The sequence below is a fragment of the Myxocyprinus asiaticus genome, chromosome 13, assembly GCF_019703515.2.
Source record: "Myxocyprinus asiaticus isolate MX2 ecotype Aquarium Trade chromosome 13, UBuf_Myxa_2, whole genome shotgun sequence".
Taxonomy (NCBI): Eukaryota; Metazoa; Chordata; class Actinopteri; order Cypriniformes; family Catostomidae; genus Myxocyprinus; species Myxocyprinus asiaticus.
In genome coordinates, this window is record NC_059356.1 from 41,062,427 (window position 1) to 41,083,987 (window position 21,561).

At 37.7% G+C, this 21,561-nt stretch overlaps 1 protein-coding gene across 1 annotated transcript; it reads left to right on the forward strand.

Moving 5' to 3' along the window:
* The first annotated feature begins 8,862 nt into the window (after nt 1–8,862).
* On the forward strand, nt 8,863–12,249 carry LOC127450000 (uncharacterized). The gene is made up of 7 exons (XM_051713674.1): nt 8,863–9,047; nt 9,137–9,226; nt 9,629–9,688; nt 10,086–10,191; nt 10,389–10,642; nt 11,089–11,275; nt 11,482–12,249. The coding sequence occupies exons 1-7, from the start codon at nt 8,946–8,948 to the stop codon at nt 11,679–11,681; spliced, it is 999 nt and encodes a 332-aa protein (XP_051569634.1). The 5' UTR covers nt 8,863–8,945; the 3' UTR covers nt 11,682–12,249.
* Nucleotides 12,250–21,561: the final 9,312 nt, after the last annotated feature.

The following is a 21,561-nucleotide window of genomic DNA, read 5'->3' on the forward strand; positions in this document are numbered from 1 at the left end:
TGTTAATGGTTTAAGTAAGTGCGGTTATGGTTTAGGCATTTTAAGTCAAGTGCTTATGAAAGAGTTCTGTCTTTAGGAGCTCAGTAGATCATTACAACAGCGAGGTACAGTGAAAGTTTGGGAGAGTGCTATTGTGCTTATTTGTGCTGGTACCAGCTTAGGATGTTTAAAGTCTTGAAACATTTATTGACCAAAATGTACAAGGAATTTGTCTTGATGCATATGTAGACACTGTACAGATAGCAACAAGTCAACAACAAAAACAACAACAAATACAGCAAAAACAGAGGGCTTGAGACTGCAATACACATATAAAAATGTATAAAAAAGTGCAGTATGGGGGAATAAGGGGAAACTAGTAGCCATTAGAAAAATATTCTTAAGGCAATGTGAAATAATAAATAATAAATGGTGACAATAAAATAAAATAAAGTTCTTACCGTATTTGGTTCATTTTAATGACCTTCAAAATATATAACTATGTAAAACTTCATTATTTGCCTGGCAAAGGTCTTACTTTGAAATGTACTTTAGACATGAATAATGCTAAGATGTTTTGAAGTAAGACAAAGATGCATGCCACTTTAAAAAGATATCCATCTTTTTAAAATTAGGTTTTCCCCATCATATGTGTCACACACACACACACACACACACACACACACACACACACACACACACACACACACACACACACACACACACACACACTGTCCACTACTTCTTCACATTCAATAGTGCTACCCTGGACACCGAATGGCCTGCATTGTTTTTCACTCATGTGTCAGTCTATGTTTTCACCCTACAACAGATCTTAAGGCTGTTGTTCTTTTAAAACGAGCTTCTCCATATGCATGAGCCAAGGGGGCTGAGAATACTGGCAACAGAGGAAAGAAGTGTCATGGTGGGGAGTCTAATGAAGTGACAGGCTGCTGAGTGGGCTATATATACAGTACTGTGCAAAAGTCTTAGGCACATTAGATGTTTCACAAAAACATTTTGTTGTTTTCTTAGTGTGTTATTAGTATTTTTATTTTTTATTTTTTGATTTCAGATTTCCAAATATTTCTATTGCAGAATAGAACAGAATTAGAACAAGGAGTCCTGAAACAGATAATATGGCCCGCACAGAGCCCGGATTTCAACATCGAAAAGTCAGTCTGGGTTTACATGAAGAGACATACTGCCATTGAGACTGTGGCAAGTTCTCCAAGAAGCTTGAAACAACCTATCTGCCAACAACCTTGAAAAACTGTGTTATAAGGCAAATGGTGGTCACACCAAATATTGATTTAGTTCTTTTTTGTTTTGTTCTGTTTACTTTACTTTGCATGAAGTTAATTGATCAATAGAAATTATTCATAGCATTGTAAAAAAACATCATCGGTATACAACGTTTTTAATAAGTGCTTAAAACTTTTGCATAGAAATATATAGGCTATACTGTATATATGAAAAACAACAAACTTTAGTGAACAAATGAACAGGGGTGTTCAGAGGTGCCTTTAATGCAGATATTACAGCATGTAAGTGTGTTTTTATTTTCATCATGGCATGGATCTTCCTTTTTGCTCTACCTTTTTTGTGGCTGGCTCACCTTTATGTCCATTGCATAATTTTAAGGGTTGCTGGGAGAGGGGTCAGAGTTCAACTCTGAGTCCCAATTGGTCAATTAAATCCCTCTCAGTCCCCAGGCAGGGCCTCCTTCTTTATGGCACTATTTACTGTACTATTTTCATTATGTACAGAGCAAGAAAGAAAGGGAGAGTGCAAGAAAGAGAGAGAAAATTTTCATTTTTATACCACCTGCATGAGTTAACAGGTTAAGGGACGTACATTTTCAGCCTATTAAGTAAAGACAGGTAGCCTGATCTCTAGTGATGTTAATTGTAGGATTCTGGTTCAGACTGCACTTCCACTTAAACTTTTGGTTCCTTAACGATTCTATTAACGATGCTTTCGTGATTTTTAAGGAAGCATACCATACCCAATATTTGGCCCTAACTATATACTAAACATGTTGTTTTTTTATTTTTTATTTGTATTTTTTATTTATTTATTTTTAATAAATACAAATAAATGCAATTTATTACACTGAATGTGTATCTTGAACTAAATCTAGTCGGCAAAACTAATCAGTATGTTACACTGATTTAAGCTGATGATTTATGATTATTTAAATAATGTTAATGATTTAAACCTTTAGAACATATAAACTGATAACTCAAGAGTCTTTCTGACAATATGATTATGAGAACCGGCGTGTAAGAGTCATTCGTTCGCTACTCTGGTGGTCACACTGTATTTGTTGTAGTATGCAGCAGAGCAAGGACAGTGCAGTAGAAAAATGTGTGGTCTATATTTATTGTCTTTGTATTTTTTCCTAGTTCCCAGTCTTATCTCTCATAAAATTTAAATCAGACTGCAAATTAAGACCTCAGTTAAAACATTTATTTTGCTGTGGCACAGTGGGATTCAATACTGGCATAGTGCCGCCACTGCATAGCAGTGTAAGAGGCAAAATTGTCAAATTATCAGAAAAGGCTTAATATTGTTGTGTTGTGGTTTAGTTTCATTTTGCTTTGGCTTTTCTTTTGTGTTGTGGCTTAAATTTGTTGTGGCTTAATTTCATTGTGTTGTGGCTTTATTTAATTGTGTTGTGGCTTAATAATTTTGTGCTGTGGCCTTTGCATTGTGTGGCTTAATTTTGTTGTGTTGTGGTTACATTTAATTTTGCTTTGGCTTTTCTTTTGTGTTGTGGCTTAATTTCATTGTATTGTGGCTTAATATTGATGTGTTGTGGATTAATACTGTTGTGTTGTGGTTTAATTTAATTTTGCTTTAGCTTTTCTGTTATGTTGTGGCTTAATTTTGTTGTGTTGTGGCTTAATACTGTTGTGTTGTGGCCTTTGTGTTGTGTTGTGGCTTAATTTCATTGTGTTATGGCTTAATAATGTTGTGTTGTGGCCTTTGCATTGTGTGGCTTAATTTTGTTGTGTTGTGGTTTAATTTAATTTTGCTTTGGCTTTTCTTTTGTGTTGTGGCTTAATTTTGTTGTGTTGTGACGTAATTTTGTTGTGTTGAGGCTTAATTTCATTGTGGCTTAATGTTGTTTTGTTGTTGCATTTGCATTGTGTTGTGGCCTAATTTCATTGTGTTTTGGTTTAATTTCATTTTGCTTTGGCTTTTCTGTTATGTTGTGGCTTAATTTTGTTGTGTTGTGGGTGTGGCCTAATTTCATTGTGCTATGGTTTATTTCTGTTGTGTTTCCAGCTTTTATTTGCTTTCCTAATTTTGCTGTGTTTTGCACCCCTGGGCCACCTTAGGTTCTTGTATTTTTTTAAAATTAGAATTGGTTCATTAAAAAAAAAACTGGAATTTAATGTTTTAATGACCTTCAGTTCTGTTAACATCTCTCAGTTCCCAACCCTACTGATCATGCTCAGAATTTCTTTACTCTCTGCTTGAACTCTCTTCACATTTTAATCAGCATTTTATCCCTGCAACTCTGTTCTATAAATACAGTTAAGAATCGATTCTGTCTCTTCATGCAACTCTACGTGGCAGCTTTTATACTGAGTCAGTTCTTTTTCTACAAATTCTCGTGTGATCAAGTCTGACAGTCACAAGATAAACCTCAAAGCTGCTCTCAGACTAAATGGGGAATGGCAGCCAGTGACCCAGAAAAGATGCCTTGCTGTGTGTGCCATTGATTCGTTAGGAGAGAGGTGAAAGGCCTTATGGGTAAAGTAAATAATAGAATGTGAATCAGTACATCATCAATAGTCCTCTTTATGCTGGGTCGGAGCCTCTCAAGAGGGAGAAATATGCAGGATGGGGATCAATAACAGGCTCCCAGTGCAGTTTGAGTCACGATTTTGCATGTTTAGTCTCTGCAGCACAGGAGTGTCACAGTGGATCCAAGAGGATTAGTGCTCAGTTGTCTTGTTCATGAAAGTTAGCATCAATTTCTCAAACTGTCTTAACTGAAATGACTCTGACCACCAGGATCAAAGTAGAGTATATTTCAAGCTTGATTAATCAGCGTCATAAGAGAAGGTGTCAGTTCTCTTTTATCCAATATATATAAGTGTCGAAGGAGCCAATGTAACGGGGTAAGGTGGGCAAGGAGGAGGCGGGAACCGGCTGAACAGTCAACATAATTTTTAATAACATAAACAAACTCAAATCAACTTAAACACAAGCACATAGACACACACACACACACACACAGTAGCCGCATGTGGCTCTCTCTCCCCCGAACTGGCACCTCTGGCTCGTCTTTATCCCCCTCCCGGCCGATTAGCCTGATTCAGGGCCAGGCATGTCCTCATGGCCCAGCCCCGTCCTCCTCCTCGTCACATAGAGGGAAAAATGCAACCTCCAAGTTGTGCTCATCACTGATTTTTCATACATGTTTATTTTGGGTTTCAACACAGGATCTGAACCCAGGTCTCCCACAACACAGACACAATGCACTTCTGATTGCGCCACAGGGGAAGGTAAACAGGTTGGAGATCATTCAAAAATGTCTAATAGGAGATGCCACTATAGTCAGTGAGTCGGCATAATGTGGTCGATCCTAGGGTACCAGAACGCTCAGAAACAGCATGCCAGTTTCCCGTCTGATTATGCGGCTTGCTAGTCTGTTTTAAATAAAAATAACCAGTTGGTAAGGGAACAGCTTTTGAATTAAAGGGATAGTTCACCCAAAAATGATAATTCTGTCATTTATCCACCCTATATGACTTTCTTTCTATTGTGGAACACAAATTTAGATGTTAGGCAGAAAGTTGGCATCTGTCACCATTCACTTTCAGTGAATGGAAAACAGATGCTATGAAAGTAAACGGTTACTGAGGGTGAACTGTCACTTTAAGATGATAATTTACAATGCATATAAACAGAACCAAGACAGAATTGGCAGCACTGATGCCATTTGATTGGCCTTTTCAGTGCCCTGTGATCACAGGCTACTTAATAATTTATAGGATCCAATTTTTTCCAGCTCAGAAGCCCTTCCCTCCCCCTTCATCCCTATGGAATCCCTGGCCAAGCTTCTCTTCTATAACCTCAGGTGCTTCCAGATACACTTAATACTTTCTGTACATCACCTGGGACAGCATGATGTCAACCCTTACATGACCTCTCACTGGTATCTGTACTCATATAAAGACGAAAAAAGAAAGAACAAGAGAGCGAGAAAAGAAAAGGGTGTATCCTTTACAATGTATGGACAGTATTCCTTAAGTGAAATAATTAATATAATAATCATAATAAGTAGGTCTTTAAACTGGCAAAATTTTAGCCTAAAGTTTTTTTTTTCTTTGCATTGTGCTTGTATGATTTTTTATTTATTTATTTTTAAGGCTCCTGACATCTGTCTGAACTGCTGCCTGAGGACTTTGTTGTCTTCAATACCCTTAAAATGACCGGTCAAGGCGGAGGTATATCCACAATGTTTAATTTTTTTTAAATGCTGCTTACTTTCATGCGAAAAATATAGTATCTTTGAGCTGCAAATGTTTAAAATGGAACAGTTTAATCCTGTTTTATGTGCTCGTATTTATTGTCCTCCAAAATAAAACAAGGACTTTATACAGGAGTTCTCAGAATTGTTATCCTGCATTGTTCCCACAACTGATAATTTTTTGATTATTGGTGATTTTAACATTCATGTCTGCTGCCCGTCTAAGACCATGGCAAAGGAGTACTGTGAACTTGTTGATTCATTCAATCCAATACAGTCAGTAAATGACTCCACACCAGGGCTGGATTGGTAATCTGGCATACTTGGCATTTTCCAGCTGGGCCGATGCACTTTGAGGCCGATCAGGGGTGGACTGGCCATCGGGAGAACCGGGCGGGCTGGTGGTCCAGCCGCGAAACAGGCCGGATGGGGTGCGATAAGGACAGTGAAACCCCCCCCCACCAGTCCACCCCTGCTCCACACATAGACATAGTCATACACTAGACCTTGTGTTGTCATAAGGCCTTTCTGTTAATAATGTGTCAACTGAGAAAATTAATTTATTTGATCACAAAGCTGTGCTTTTTAATGCTATCTTTCCTTATATCGTTCCAAAAAGTCCCGTGGCAGAGTGTCATTTTTGACCTGTTAGTGAGCCCACAGTCCGATCTCTTTGCTGAAGCTTATGCTGCCTCCCCTCTCATTAATGTCATTCAAACTCCCACGCCCTCTTTAAGTACAGAGGAGCTGTTTACTTTGTTTAACACACTATGCTTCGAATTCATGGATGAAATTGCTCCACCCAGGCCTAGAAGCTCCAGGTCTCAACAGCCTTGGATCAGTGAAAACATCCATACCCTTAAACAGGTCTGCAGAAAAGTGGAGCGAAAATGGAAAAAAGGACAAGCTTCAGATCTCCCTAGAGGTGTTGAGAGAAGCTCTTTCTAGATGTCAACTCGCAGTCAAAACTGCTAGGGAAAGATACTATTCAGATGTAATTCAAAGAAATGCTCACAACCCTAGAATTTTATTTAGTACAGTAAGCAAATTGCTACAACCATCAAGTACATCCTTTATTGACGCAACTTCTGAAGTTTGTGAAGACTTCCTAAATTGTTTCCTACATAAGATTGAGCTTATTAGATCACAGATTGTATCTACACAAAACCCGGTGTGGTATTGCCCTGCCTCCACTGTTTTTCCCCAATTTGAGCCTAGAACGCTGCCATCTCTGCTATAATAGAGCATGTAAATCCTTCAACTTCCCCATCTGATCCTGTCCCCCATGTATGTTGAAGGATCTGTTTGATATCGTGGGGCCTAGTGTGCAATATATGATTAATAGTTCTTTATCGAATGGTATTGTTCCTTTCTGTCTTAAGCAGGCAGTGGTTCCGCCTCTTTTTTAAAAACCAAATCTTGATCCCACTATTTTAAATAATTATCTTCCTATTTCTAAATGACCATTTTTATCGAAGATTTTAGAGCAAGTTGTTTTGTCTCTGCTTTCTTCATTTTTAGTAGAATATGATATTTTGGACAGATTCCAGTCAGGATTTAGAGCTCATCACAATACAGAGTCTGCTCTTTTGAAAGTTTTTAATGATATTTTATCAGCCGTCGACTCAGGTCTCTCTGCTATTTTAATTATGTTAGAACTTAGCGCTGCCTTCGACACTACTGATCATGCTATCCTCTTGGATCGGTTGAAGTGTGAGGTTGGCATTCAGGGGACTGTGCTAAAATGGTTTAAGTCTTATTTAGCATATAGAACATTTTCTGTTAAAATTGGAAATTCAATATCATCTTCAGCTCCTTTAAAATATGGTCTTCCTCAAGACTCTGTATTGGGCCCCATATTATTCTCAATATATGTGTGCCCTCTAGGATCTATCTGCCGCCAACATGGAATTTCTTATCATTTGTATGCCGACGACACACAGCTTTACTTCCCACTAAAAACGGGAGAAAGTCAATTGCTAACGTCGCTCATGAATTGTTTGAAGGGTGTTATGAGTTGGCTATCTAATAACTTTCATCGGTTAAACGACAATAAATCAGAAGTTGTTATTTTTGGCCCATCTAAATCTAAAGAGGCATTAGCCCACACACTTGCACCACTAGCGATTAATGTAAAGGACAATGTGAGCAATCTTGGTGTAATACTAGATTCAGCTCTTACTTTAAATAAGCAGATAAATTCTATAGTTAAAAGCAGCTACTATCATCTTAGAGTTATTTCTAAAATAAAGCCTTTTCTTGGATTTAAAGACCTGGAGGTGATAATTCATGCTTTTATTTCATCCCGCCTCGACTACTGTAATTCCCTCTACTCGGGAATTGGTCATAGGCAGTTATCCCGTCTACAACTTGTGCAGAATGCGGCAACCAGGTTAATGACTGGCACCAGGAAAAGGGAACATATCATTCCCATCTTGTCTTCCCTATGGTTGCCAGTTAAGTACAGAGCCGACTTTAAAACTGTATTGTTTGTTTTTAAAGCACTACATGGCCAGTCTCCACAGTACATCAATGACCTTCTTAGGCCCTATGATTTCTCTAGGCTATTGAGATTGTGCTACCAAATGCTGTTATCAGTTCCAAGATCGAGACAGAAATCTCCCTGATGGAATGATCTCCCTATTCACATCTGGCCCTCCCTTTCAACTGAGATTTTTAAATCAAAGTTGAAGATTTATCTTTTTGAATTAGCTTTTAAGTCTGAATAATAAATGCATATTTAAGTGAGTGAAGAAATGTTCAAGTGTGTTGTAAAGGTATATCTCTGATGTTCTGTTGTTTTCCTCCTTTTTATTGTTGTTCCACAAAAATTGTGATGCACTTTGGATAACCTAAATGTTTAAAAAGTGCTATATAAATAAAGATGAGTTGAGTTGAGTTGAGAGCAGTGCTTTTAGACCAGTTAAAATGACTTGCGGAGCTTGAGAGTAATTAAGATATAATGTGAATCAAATCTGAAGTAGTGGCCTAATTAAATAGTAACCGATAAATAACAACAGAAAGAGGTTATGAAGATAATTAGAACTGACTAACAACTTACAATCCTATTCTTTTATTAATCTTGATTTCATATGTTCAGAAGGACTAAATAACAGATAAGAGGTTTAAAAAATAAAATAAAAAATAACCTTATCTTTAGGTAAGCAGCTATAGGATAGTAACAAGATGAATAAACTCAAAACGACCAATTATGGATTTACCCCTCTTATACATTTTTGTATACTGTATACCTAAATGTATATTTTGGGGGGGGTCCCTTTCTGAATACATTTTACTCGTATTCAGATCTTTCAAGTCGCACTCGTGATGTTGACACACCAGAGTGTCTTTAACTTCAATCGAAATGCCACGAGCGTGAAAGTCATCAGGCTGTCACGGATCTGCGCGTGGCCATGACCGACATGATAAAGAATCGGACGGGATTGCGGCGGGGAAAACGGCTAATGGGCGAAAGATGAGGAGAAAAACAATAGCAAAGCGCATCCTGTTTAATGAATACGAGGGATTTGAAGAGCATCATGAAGAAACCGGCGCGAGGGAGAACCACATCCTCAGTGTATGTACACATCAGCCTTTTGTCGAGTGTGTGTTCCATGTTTTGTTTTTTTCTAGACCTTTGATTTAATTAATGCGATTGTCTTTCAGCAAGAAGCAACGAAGAGCAGAAAATGGAGAGGGATAAATGGAGCAGAGATCTCAGCGTGTAATGTTGACTTTGTGAAGTTCAAAACAAGGGTTTGTTAGGCTACTTCTTATTTTTGAAGCAGTATTAAAATCAATGTTGTTTTCCAGCTGTTAAGCATTGCAGAATACACTAGAATAACCTGGCAACTGCAGCTATGACAATTCATGCAGTGTATACCACATTTTCGTGATAAAATCCCAAATTATATGAAAAAATGCATGTAATTAATGTAATAATTTTAAAACTAATAATTTCAGAATGTTTACATTTTAGACTTGCAGTCTCTGCATGGGTTTTTATAAGGGTTAGTAGGATCATAAGCCAATGTAATTTTCTTTAGAAAATTTTTCTTTTCCTAAAGTCAACAAAAGTTACTTTACAATAGTTAGAACAGCAGTGTCTACTAGCAGCAGCCTTTTAAATAGACATTTGTTTTATTTGCTTTCACACAGGCGTTTGAGGTTGACAAGTCAATAGGCGATGCTACAAGGGATGCAGATTTTACTGTGGAGGTAACATAGTACTACCGCTACTGTAGTTGTTAATAATGAAGCAATCAAATCCATTGCATGAATCAAATTAAGCTTCTAACAGTGAAATGCCTTTCGTGGGTTTGGTGCCAATTGCACATACGTTCTTTTAAATCCAAACATGCTTTGTGGACCTAAAATAATCACAGGTGTTTTGTTGATGTGGATATACTCAAAGGCAGGGGTGTAGTTTTCAGGGGGTATGGAATAATCAAAACAAGCAATTACAATCTCACCCCATCCCCCCCCCCCCAAATATTTATACAATGATCAATGGAAACATGTAGATGCTTAACGCTGCCAAATATACGCCCTTGCTCAAATGAATCAGTGTGTCCATGAACTGTGTTATTTTGTGATGCGGATGGTGTCCTTCCAGGAGTTCGGAAGTTTCCAATCCCATTCAAGGGCGGAGCTTATTGCCATGGTGCTGAGTATGCAGAGGGAGATGGATGGCCTCCGGGAGCAACTCAGGAGCCTTACAGGTACAGGCGGGACATCTGAGGAAAATTTAGCAAACAGACAGAGCCATGCATGTCAAAGAAACATTTAATATTGCTGCGAGGTTAATAGGTTAACACTTGATTTGAGACATTGATTTCATGGCCCAAATTACATCTTGACATTGTAACATGAGAGTCAAGAAAGAAAATCCAATTCAAAGTGGGATGTTCTTTTACAGCATGTGCGAAGTTGGCACAGACTCTGGAAGAGTTAATTGAGAGGAGTGAGAGATGGCTGAGCTGTAGCAACGAAACCGCAACTCTGAGTTCTCCAAAGGTGCTTGAGGGAAGCGGGCCACCCAGTGATATTTCTCATCCAATGGTGCTCAGTGGAAGAACGACTGAATGTGCAAGTTCAAATCAGCAGAGGTGTGGTCAGTTTGAGGTCACACAAACAGTGCCACAAAAGAATGGAACACTTCTTGAGCAGAAAGTAAGAGTTATATTTTAGATGACCATATAATCAGAGTTTCATAACTGTCCTTAAAGATATAGTTCACCCAAAAATTCAACCCGAACTTCTAGAATCACATTATTATATGTACATTTTTGCAAAATGATTTTTACATGACTCGTGTGTATCGTTTTCTTGTGAAATTAACCTTTAGAGGTGCTACAAAAACAATAACTCACACACTTTCACACAAGGGGTTAGGGGTTAGACTTTATGATTAGGTTTAGGTTAGGGGTTAGTCTTACTTTTGTTTGTACAAGCCAACTCATTTGATTTCTTAAGATTTTTAAGTCATCTCACTATTATCATGACTTCTCATGAGACGAGGTTGGTTTAGTTGACTGCATTTTTTAAAATGAACTTCATCTCTGCATGATTCGCAATTCATCACTTTCACCTAATGTATACGATTTTTGTTTCTCCAGGTTATCACTGCTGATCTTCTGGAGCGCTGCAACACAGGGACCACCGCTCAAAAACTTACCAATGACCTGCTGCGCAATCTGTACGACAGAGACTACCTGGCGTTTCACTCTATCTCAGGCATTGTTAACGGCAAGCGAGGGACGCCTAAACCAGCTCTTCCTGCTCTTGAGATCCAGGCCATTCTGAGTATGTAATGATGGATCAGACAGTGAGGAAATTGTGTGCCATTTGTAAGAAGTACATCACCGTGGGTGTTTTCTTGATAGTCTAATCTTAAGTTTAAAAATGCATTCTGTTCCATTTCATTAACTGCAATCAAGCCATTGTAAGGTTCTTGATTAATTGTGGTCAGAAGTTTGAATTTTTGGTTACCAGTCAATCTTTCCCCACAGGGACAGTACAACGGTTCTTCCCCGGAAAGACAGATTCGGAAATAAAGGGCTACATTCGACAGAAGCTTCAGAATGAGGCCAAGAGACTTCGAAAAAGGCCACACCCAGCTAATGATCCATTGGTGGGCTCTTTCGAAGAGCAATGTTTGAGCATTGAGTGTTCACACTTTATCCAACCAATGGCAGGCCGTCCCCAATGAATTTTGTTTGTTACAAAGGAACAAGCGTAAACAACTACTGAAGCATTGGTAGTATTTTCTCCTCAATGTATTTGAAAGGTTTTTGTTTTTGTATAGATTATAGAATATATGACCAACTATGTGTGTACGTTTTCATTATGTTGATTACACAGAACTGTGACTTTGTATTGTTTTGATATTGCAAAATGAGCAGTTTCATCATACTTACTGATAACTCGAGAACAAGTGGATGAATGCTTCAATGTACTCCCATTGATTTCCAATGATTGTGAACGATCATACATTGTTTGTTGTGCAACCAAAACTTCAAATGAAGTAGACTAAAGCTGTGAACACAGGGGGTGGGGTTACATTGTGATTGATGTAGTCAGACTTGTGGTATTTAAGTTGATCACATGTTGAAAGTGTAATGTGAAAATATTTTCTGTGAATATGTAATGTGAATATGTCTTGGATATACAAACGTGCCTCCTTTATTGGGACTCCTTACCGTGGCCTTATCATTCAGAAACGCAGCATTACAGCTAATTTCGAAACCACTGTGATTACACCCATTAAAAGCAACTTGTCTGTCTAAACATGTGTGCCTTTAGCATGCTTATGTATGTGGCGTTAATATGTTAATATGCTTCAGGGGCTGTATTATAGATACTTCCTATTTAAGTTTTAAAATCGTACAGGTTCAGTGTTCTTAATAAGATCCTAACTGAAACCACCATGGTTGCTAAATTGATAAGATTATGCCACAAATGCTGTTGATTCAGGAACCCAGAACATTCCTTTAAATTAGGATTTTTTTCTAATCGTGTCCCAGGATTTTATTTTGAAAGCATCACTCAAGATTCTGTTTACGTAGCTTTTTTTATTTTTTTATCAGCAGCATGAACGTACATTTTGACTATGAAAATGTACATGTTTTTACCTTTCCAGACAGAAGCACGCATAGGGCTCTTGAAGGCCGATGGCTGTGCAAGTAAATTAACCCCGCAGTCACCAGCAGTATCACTCCACCCATCCCTCTGGAAAAAAACATCACAGAACACATGGTACAAAGGATGGTGTGGGAACTGCATATGGTACATAATCAATAGACCTTATCACGCACACACAACCTGAACCACAGACACACCAGCATAGGACTAGACCATTATCAGTGATACATGACCTTAATCCATTTATGTGTCAATGATACAACAGATTGGTGTTCAGGAAAACAGCGGCGTCGCACTGGGGACGATATCTTCACCAATCCAGCCATCTTCCAGACCCTGCTTCTATTTCCACTCACCGACTCTGTTAACAGCAAATCAATGGGCTTCTTTTGTTTCTGCAGGTTCAGACATCCTCATTGTGTTATTGCGTTATCGGCGGCGTGTTGTGTGTGAATCATTTTGAAATTGCAGCAAGTATAGAGGCCTCCTTGTTTCATTTATCTAATGTGAGGATGTAAACATTGCAAGGAAGGGAATATTTAAAACAATGTTACAGCACAGTTACTTGATTTCTGAAGGCTCAAGTTGATTTACAAATTTCAGAAGTGCTTCAGCTGTACTTGGCAATGTTTTCACTGCGTAGCTCTAGAAAACATCAAAGATGAAGTTTGGAGCATTACACGGTCCTCTGGGCTCCCATCCCTCTCTGATAGGGCCAACACAAACACGTCTCTGCCCTCTGCGGGGCTCTAGCTGAACCTGGGTAAAAGCAGCAGGGAAGACAACCGAAATTAAACGTTTGCAGAATGCCTGAGAAACGCCTCCTCTTGTAGGCCCATGCGATTCCCACAGAGCTGTAATATGTCATCTGGGCAGCCACTCTGGTGGAGGACATATCCCACAATGCCCTGCAATGCAGGGTGCCATGGTACCCGTTGTGGCTTACTAACACGCCTGCACGTGCCATCTTAACTTTTAATTTATCTTCTTCTACCTGTCAAGCTGAAGAAAAAATGTTTGAAGGAAATGGTCCTCCCCTACAGAATCGTGGTCTATCAGTTGTACTTCTGTGCTGTGACTTTGCACATTTATTCAGAGATCCACATGCATCGAAAAATTATCAGAAAAATTATCATCATGCCATAATCCCAATCTAAACATATCTTGTACTTTTAGGGATTAGACACTAAAATTAAGAATTACATCCACATTAAATAACAGTTTGTGTGTAATATACAACAAAACAGCTGTTGTTTTGTTTTGTTAAAATGGATAATTTCGTCAGCAATATCCACATTTCCACATAGGCTTTAAAATGAAGGGTTTCATCAGCAGTTTATGTGTAATATATGACAGAACAGAAGCTGTCTGGTTTTTGTTTTGTTTTGTTGATATGGATCAATTAAGGGTTAATTATAAAGTTTGTGTGTAATATACAACAAAAAGCTGTTTTGGGTTGTGTTGTCTATCTGGACCAATTCATCAGTACATTCCACATTTCCACACAGGCTCGAAAATGAAGGGTAACGACAAAACAGCTGTTTTTTGAGATTATGTTTTGTGTTGTAAATATGGAGTGAGTCTTAAGTTACAACCGCATTTTCTTTTGCTTATATGCATTAAATATATATATTTAAAATTAATTAAATGTTTTTAATTTGTAGCAGTTTTTAAGTAAGCACAGTACTGTCTCATCCTGGGAATCTTCTGTTTTTTGTCTCTGATGTGGAAGGATAGGGAAGCACCAGCTGTCACAAAGACTATTTTTATGTGTATTCTCTTGGGCCAAGCATAGTTCTCCACCAGTGCAACTCCTGAAATCCTTCCATAAAGAAGCAACAATCGGACCATGCTTGATATTAATAGTCATGCGTGTAAGAAGATGTTTTTGCTGTTGTTCCTCTCTCTGTATGTTCTCCAACTGTGAAATGCATGTTCAATTAAAACACAGGGGGGTGAGTATTGGTCCAAAACCAACAGAACACGCATACAGCAACTGTGCAAGCAAGAGAGGCTGAGGATGGTCAGTTGTCAGGGCAACACGGCCCCCGGAGAGGGACGGGGGAGAACCTAACACCTGCCCTGCTCTGATCTGTGGGGAATTACTCTGACTGTGAGCAGATGAGGACCCTTAAAACAGAGAGAGAGAGCGAACGAGCGAGGAGGAGGAGGAAAAGTCGGGTGAAATGTGAGCATCTGTCCAATGAGAAGAGTGGAATTTATTTATTATCAGGAGGAAGAGGTGGTTCCACGGGGTGGTTTGATTAATGTCCAGCCCTCCATCTTGTCAGTCCGTTTTTGTCTGTTGAAAGGAAAACAAAGCACGGGGGGTTGAGAGAGAGAAAGGGAGGGAGAGCGAGGGAGAGAATGGGGTGGTGGGGGGTGTTCGGTTAATGGCTGCCACTGAGGTTTCTTTTCATGTCGCTTGGGCCTGTCAGCTTTGATTGATGGCTCAGACAATGATTGGACAGACCCTCAGCTCCTGCTCACCAAACATGGGCATTATGGGAAAAAAGAGAGAAAGTGAGAGAGCAAACAGAGGAAGAGAGAGAGAGAGAGAGAGAGAGAGAGAGAGAGAGAGAGAGAGAGATCTTGTCCAATCACAGTGCTTAAAAGCACCCCTCCAGCCAATCAGAGGAAAGAGGAAAGTAGAGCAAGCATCCAAGCAGCTGAGAGAGAAAGAGAGAGAGAATGGAACCTAGAGAAAATAGAGACAGACAGAATGAATAAAAGAGGTAGAGATTCAGATGAGGCCTGTCTGATCTCACTCGATTATATATATGTGGATATAACAGTCTGTATGTGTTACCACTCCATCCAAACCCGTTCACTCATTCTCTCCTCCTCTGCCTTTCCTTTGGCACCTCAAACCACATTTTCGTAAGCAACTTTGTGGCTGTAAGAATCTGTTCAGCATTAAAGCAGTGTATCGAATCGGCCTGCTCATGTAGTTCAGACTTATATTTAAATGTGTGACTCATTGTAACTGACCTGTCTGTCTGACACACTGTCAGCAAATCAGAGACTAGTGGTTTGTTCACACACATTTGTGTAAGGTCAGCCTACGACACGTGTACTTCTGTGTTTTTGTCATCTGAAAGCAAAAAGAAAATAAACTCAATGTAAAATAACCTAAAAATCACAGTTTGAACCTGCTCGTTGGTGCAACTTTACATTGTGTGAAGTGACATTTTGAGGCACACCGAAGCGGACAGAAATGGGAAGCAGCATTTCTTTCGGGACAGCCACAAATCCAGAAGCTGTCTATCATGATTTCCCAAGGCTAAAAGACCTAGTGAAGCATGAATTTGTCGGCAAATACTGCCTTTGAGAGTTTCTAACAAAATGAGAGTCATATATTATGTTTTTTAAGTAATTTTGAAAGGTGTTATTCATGCCAGGTCAAGATGATTTTTGAAAATACACATAATTTCTCACGTTTCTCTAAGTCTTCACAATATGTCTAGCCTTCTGTATTACATATATAGAGAGAGTCTATGTTGTGAAAAACATACTACCATACAACTGTAGCTATTTCACTATTTCTGTAGCATAGATTATATATTACATACTGTGCACAGTAGCATACAAATGTTCAGTATGCATGGTAAAAGTACAATACGACTATACAACATAGCATAATGAGCTGGGTACTGTTTTGGTTTGGTTTGATTTGGATTGTTTTTTGTTTTGTTTTGTTTGTGTGCAATATATGTTTTTTTTTGTTTGTTTTGTTTTAATTTTTTGCTTTTGTTTGTGTGCAATACAAGTTTTTTGTTTGTTTTGTTTTTATGTTTTGTTTTAATTGTTTGTTTTTGCTTGTGTGCAATATACGTGTTTTTGTTTTGTTTTCGTTTGTATTTAGTTTTTTGTGTAATATACTGTATGTTTTTTGTTTTTTTGTTTGTTTGTTTGTTTGTTTTTTTATAGATTTTCTTGACTCATTATTTAATCATTATTTTTTTTAAATGCAAAATAATAATATTTATATCTGAGATGATAACTGGACACTATTGCAGAATTAAACATGCACAGCAATATAGCACATTATTTGAAATGTTTATTTTTGCTTAATGCATACTATTTCACACATTTTATTTTTTATTTTTTTTTTAAACAAGCATTCAGCGCGTGCATTTACATGCAAAATATTATACTGATTATGCTTAATAAGCCGACAGTGTGTAAGAACATAAACACATTAAACAGCATTCCTTTATTGGGGTAAGGTCATAAAATGTTAAAGCAAAAGCCACAGGTTTTGACCCATCTATTTTTGTCTGTTACCCCGATTTCACATTGCAATTTTCTCACTGGCTTATCCAATGTGTTGCGTGCACGCCTATTTACGTTTTGACGTTAAAAAGCAAAGAATAACCGGATGATTTCATGTCTCACGTAAAGTCTCATGTGAACACGGTTTTATTAAATTGTCGAATTTTTTGAATACACTGATTTTTGTTTGTTATCAGTGTATTGATGCGCATGTAAACGCACTCGTTGAAAAAGAATCAGCATCCTGTGTGTGAAAGAACATTGAATGTATAAGAAAAAGAGATGATTTAAAAACGGGAAACAGAATGGAAGAGAAACAGTGTATTTGTGTGTGTGTAAAACAGACAGAGAGATACCTTGCTCTGGTTGAAGTGGGTATTATTAGGTTTGTGAAGAGGAACATATGTAGAGGAGCCGCAGGGGCCTGGGGGGGACGCTTGATCCCGTGGCGCCACTCCTCTCTTCTGCCCCCAAATGGAAGCACAAATTGAGTTGGTAGAGCAACAAAAATTGAATTTACAGAGGGAGCCCCCCCACCATTACCAGTCCCACACTGAGTTTAGGGTCATCTGTTTTAGTTGACAAATTGATTTTTACATTTTGGCCTTGTCCTCTGCGAGTTTCTTCTCTTCATCTCTCCGTCGCACTTGTTCTTTTTCTCTCGTTCTATGTGATGTTTATAGTCTTCAATAGCTGAAGAATGTTTAATATTGAGATAATGGTTTGTATGAACATACAAGTTTACATCAGTGGTGCAGTGTGCGTTTGATCAATGCATGTGATTTTCTCCTTGTGTGGCACGTCAGACTCAGTCTTCCAGGAAACATGAGTATACTGTATGTTGGGGTGGTGCAGTTTATGTAAATTGGAAACATTTGTTGCTGTTTTGTTCATAAATTTGATCGCAAATTTTTAGCAGATGGAAGGATCCGTATTTATAAAGCTTGTCTTCTAATCTGTATTTTGAATGAATGTGTCCTCAACCTTTACGGAGATGTAAGAGTGTGTGAAAGAGTTTGTGTTAGAGTGTGTGTTTCGCCACTTTAGAACAGTAGAAGTTGTGCTCTTCACACCCTGCAATGATAGCAGCATTGTAGCAATTCATTAAACAAAATTAATTACCCTCCTTATCATCCAAGTACACATTTACGCAAAGCACTCTCCATCTTTCTCTAACACACACACACACACACACACACACACACACACACACACACACACACACACACATTTTTCTTTCTCTTTCGCTCATAATTTAATATACTAATTTTTGATGCTCAGAAGTTGCTCTTTAATTTCTCAGGAGACATAATGAAGATCTTAATTGTGTTTCATTTAAAGAAATATTCTTGGTTTAAATACAAATTAAGCTTAATTGACAGCATTTGTGGCATAATGTTGATTTCCACAAAAAAATTATTTAGACTCGTCCCTCCTTTTCTTTAAAAAAAGCAAAAAGCCAATTTTTTTGCAGGGTTTAAAGGCAGAAATATGAAGCTTATAATTTTCTTAAAACACTTAAATTAATTCTTCTGTTAAAAATCATGTGTTATTTGAGCTGTAAAGTTGTTTAAATAGATGTTTTTGCAGGATTAAAGGGTTTACTTAGTCACCTCGTCATGACAACAAAGTTGTAAAATTGGATCTAATTTTACACAGAAAAGGTTAAGCAGTTTTATCACACTAAAATCATGTAAACACACATATTGTTTATGTCTTGTGTCTATACTTTTGAAACGGTGAATATTTTAATGTTTACAGATTGGCCCCATTGACTCCCATTGTAAGTGCCTCACTGTAACCCAGATTTGTGCTTTTTTTTTCAAGAAAAGGAAGGACGATTTGACATTTTTGTGGAAATCAACATTATGCCACAAATGTTGTTGACTGAGCTTAACTTGTATTGAACCCGGAATACTTTAAGTATCAACTTTCTCAGATGCATCTCCTTAAAAACATTTTTTTTAAAGAATTGAAAATACACACAAATTTAAAAATAGCTATAAAGTTAATGTTGATAGTATAATTCAGATCCTTGGTTTCTTCTGAAATTCAAGAGCTAAAAAGTGAGACTAGTGGGGCCTTTTTCTCATGAGAAAAAAACTGAGAAGCAGCAGACTTCAGCAAAATTTTCCATTAGCTCTCAGTTTAATCTCATTGCTGTAGGAGAAAGAATTGAGCTATTACTCTCCTTTCCTAAAGGACAAACTTTGCTCTGACAGCTTCACTTTTTGATGTCCCATCATTATGGTGTTTTGATCATCTTATTTAAATGCTGTCGTGTCATATAGAAGACAGAGTATGCAAGTTTCCTGACAGTGGGTGTCGAAACATGGGTTTTATCAACTGTACGAACAGGACATGACATTATTAAATTATCTTGTTTTGACGTTCCACGACGGAGTCTCTTATACCTGTCTGAAGCCATTACTTGCTCTCACACTTATACATGAATACTTCGATCAACTATTTCCTTTATAAGAGAACTTAGCTGGCAGCTGATGTCTCTGTGTGTGCATGTGAGTGTGTGTGTGCCATCCTCCTGCTGTGTACAATAGTGGGGTCTTTTCCTCGCCCCTGTGCGTATGCTGAACAGGATGGGGGTTTCTGGCCTGCGGGGTTTGGCCCCTCTGGTGTCTTGAAGCGGGTTCTGAGTGAGATTGATGAGGGTCGAGACCCCCACCTCCCCCTCCTGCCCCACCATGTCCCCCCCGAGGGCACATACTGCCTGTACACCCCCGAAACGCTCTCGCTTGCCAGAACTCTCCGTGTGCAGGGCAACCCAGCTGCGCCCCGACCATTCCAGCCTTTCTTTTCTTTTCACACTCTTTCTCTCTTTTTATTTCTCCATTTTCATCCTTTTTTTATTTTGCGTTGCAGCTTTTTTTCAGCTCTGTTTTCAAACCTGTTTTCATCTTTTTACTTGCTTTCTCTCTCTCGCTTTTGTTTCTCTTCTTGTAATTGAGTGTCCTGGCAGTTCAAAGACCTAAAATGATGTGGTTTCTCTTTATCCTTCTCTTGTTCTCTTATCAAAGAGCTAAATTGCATGTTTTTGCATCTTCCTCTGAGCGTACATGTTTATACAGTATGTATGTGAGTGTGTTTATGTGAATATATATAGTGTATGTATGGATGTTTCTTCAACTTCAGGCACTTAAATCACTGTGGACTTCTAGAAAGTAAAGAAACATTTGTTATATTCTCACTATTTTATTTTTTATTTGTCTTCTAGTAACGTCCAACACTGTATGTACAAGCATCACAGGAGTTTCGTGTGATTTTTTTTGTAATTTCTCCTGAAAATCATGAAAGATTCCCTCCATAGTATCATTTCCACCACATCTCAAATTCTGTATTGTGTTTAATGGAAATGATGGAAATGACATTTTTAATGTTTTTGAAATAAGATGGCCCCTCCTTTGTCTTGGTTAGACTAATTCCATAGTTAACCTTTCTTGTATCCAAATACACACAATTAAATAGTATTTTCACACTCTTTTATGTAATTTGGCAAAATTACAGCTTGATTGGAAATGATGCTCAAAACAAATATTGCTCACATTTTATGTTTACTTTGAATTTCTTTGATTTATTTAAATGTCACTTTTTCCATATTTCATCTCACGCATGCTTTTCACATACACTTTTATCGACTTGGTTAACTAGTACGCCAACTTAAAAAAAAAAAAAAAAGATTATTATTTGGGGCAAAATTGTTTAGTGTGGTGGAAATGACGCCACAACTGTGGACAGTTGTACTTTTTAAAAAACTGATAGAAAACATTTAATATTAACACAATAAATATTGCAATGGTTTATGTTTATTTCACTCTTTGTTTAGATTATAATTGTTTTAAACATGTTATAATTAGTATTTTTATAATGAATTTTCATCGTTTAATATTGAAACTCTGGGTCAGGGACGAGGCTAAAAAAGTAACATTTGTACATAAAAGACAATTGAAAGGTACCAAACAGAAATGATAAAAGAAAAAGTTTCCAATTTAGTTTTATTGAGACCTTCTAATAACAAAAATCTGTTTGATTTAAAATCAACCCCTGGGACAAAAAAATTGCCCGAAGTTGAAAAAGCCATATTTGTCTTTGTGAATCACTGTTTTAAAAGTTTGTTTATTCAGTATTATTGAAATGATTATGTCCTTTCTCTCTCTATTTTATACCTTTTTTCTCTTTTGTTATTATATCTCTTACTTTTGCTGTTCAATTGCATTGTGAAGTGACTTTGGGTTTGTGAAAAGCACTAGAGAAAAAAAAAAAAAAAAATATATATATATATATATATATAATTTACTACTAAAAGGTGCTCTATAAAAAAGGTTTTATTCACAAGACAGGGAGAAAGATGATAAGATTGAAAGGGATGTAAACTGACTCACATACAGTCAGAAAGTACAAGGTTGCACCATTGCTAAAACTTCTAAATTCAGACCCCGGCTTATTTTGGGAGTTCTGATGCAACTAACCTGCTGGAAGATGCAATGAAATGTATCCCCTCAGTTCTGCAGAAACACTGCAATGCTGTGAATGCTGAATCATATGCACTGTAGCAGTGACTAGATATTACATGCTTACACCACAATCATGGGAACGAAATGAAGTAGGGATGTTTGAAAAGTAACTGAAGACCCATTTCACAAATCTTTTGCCAATTC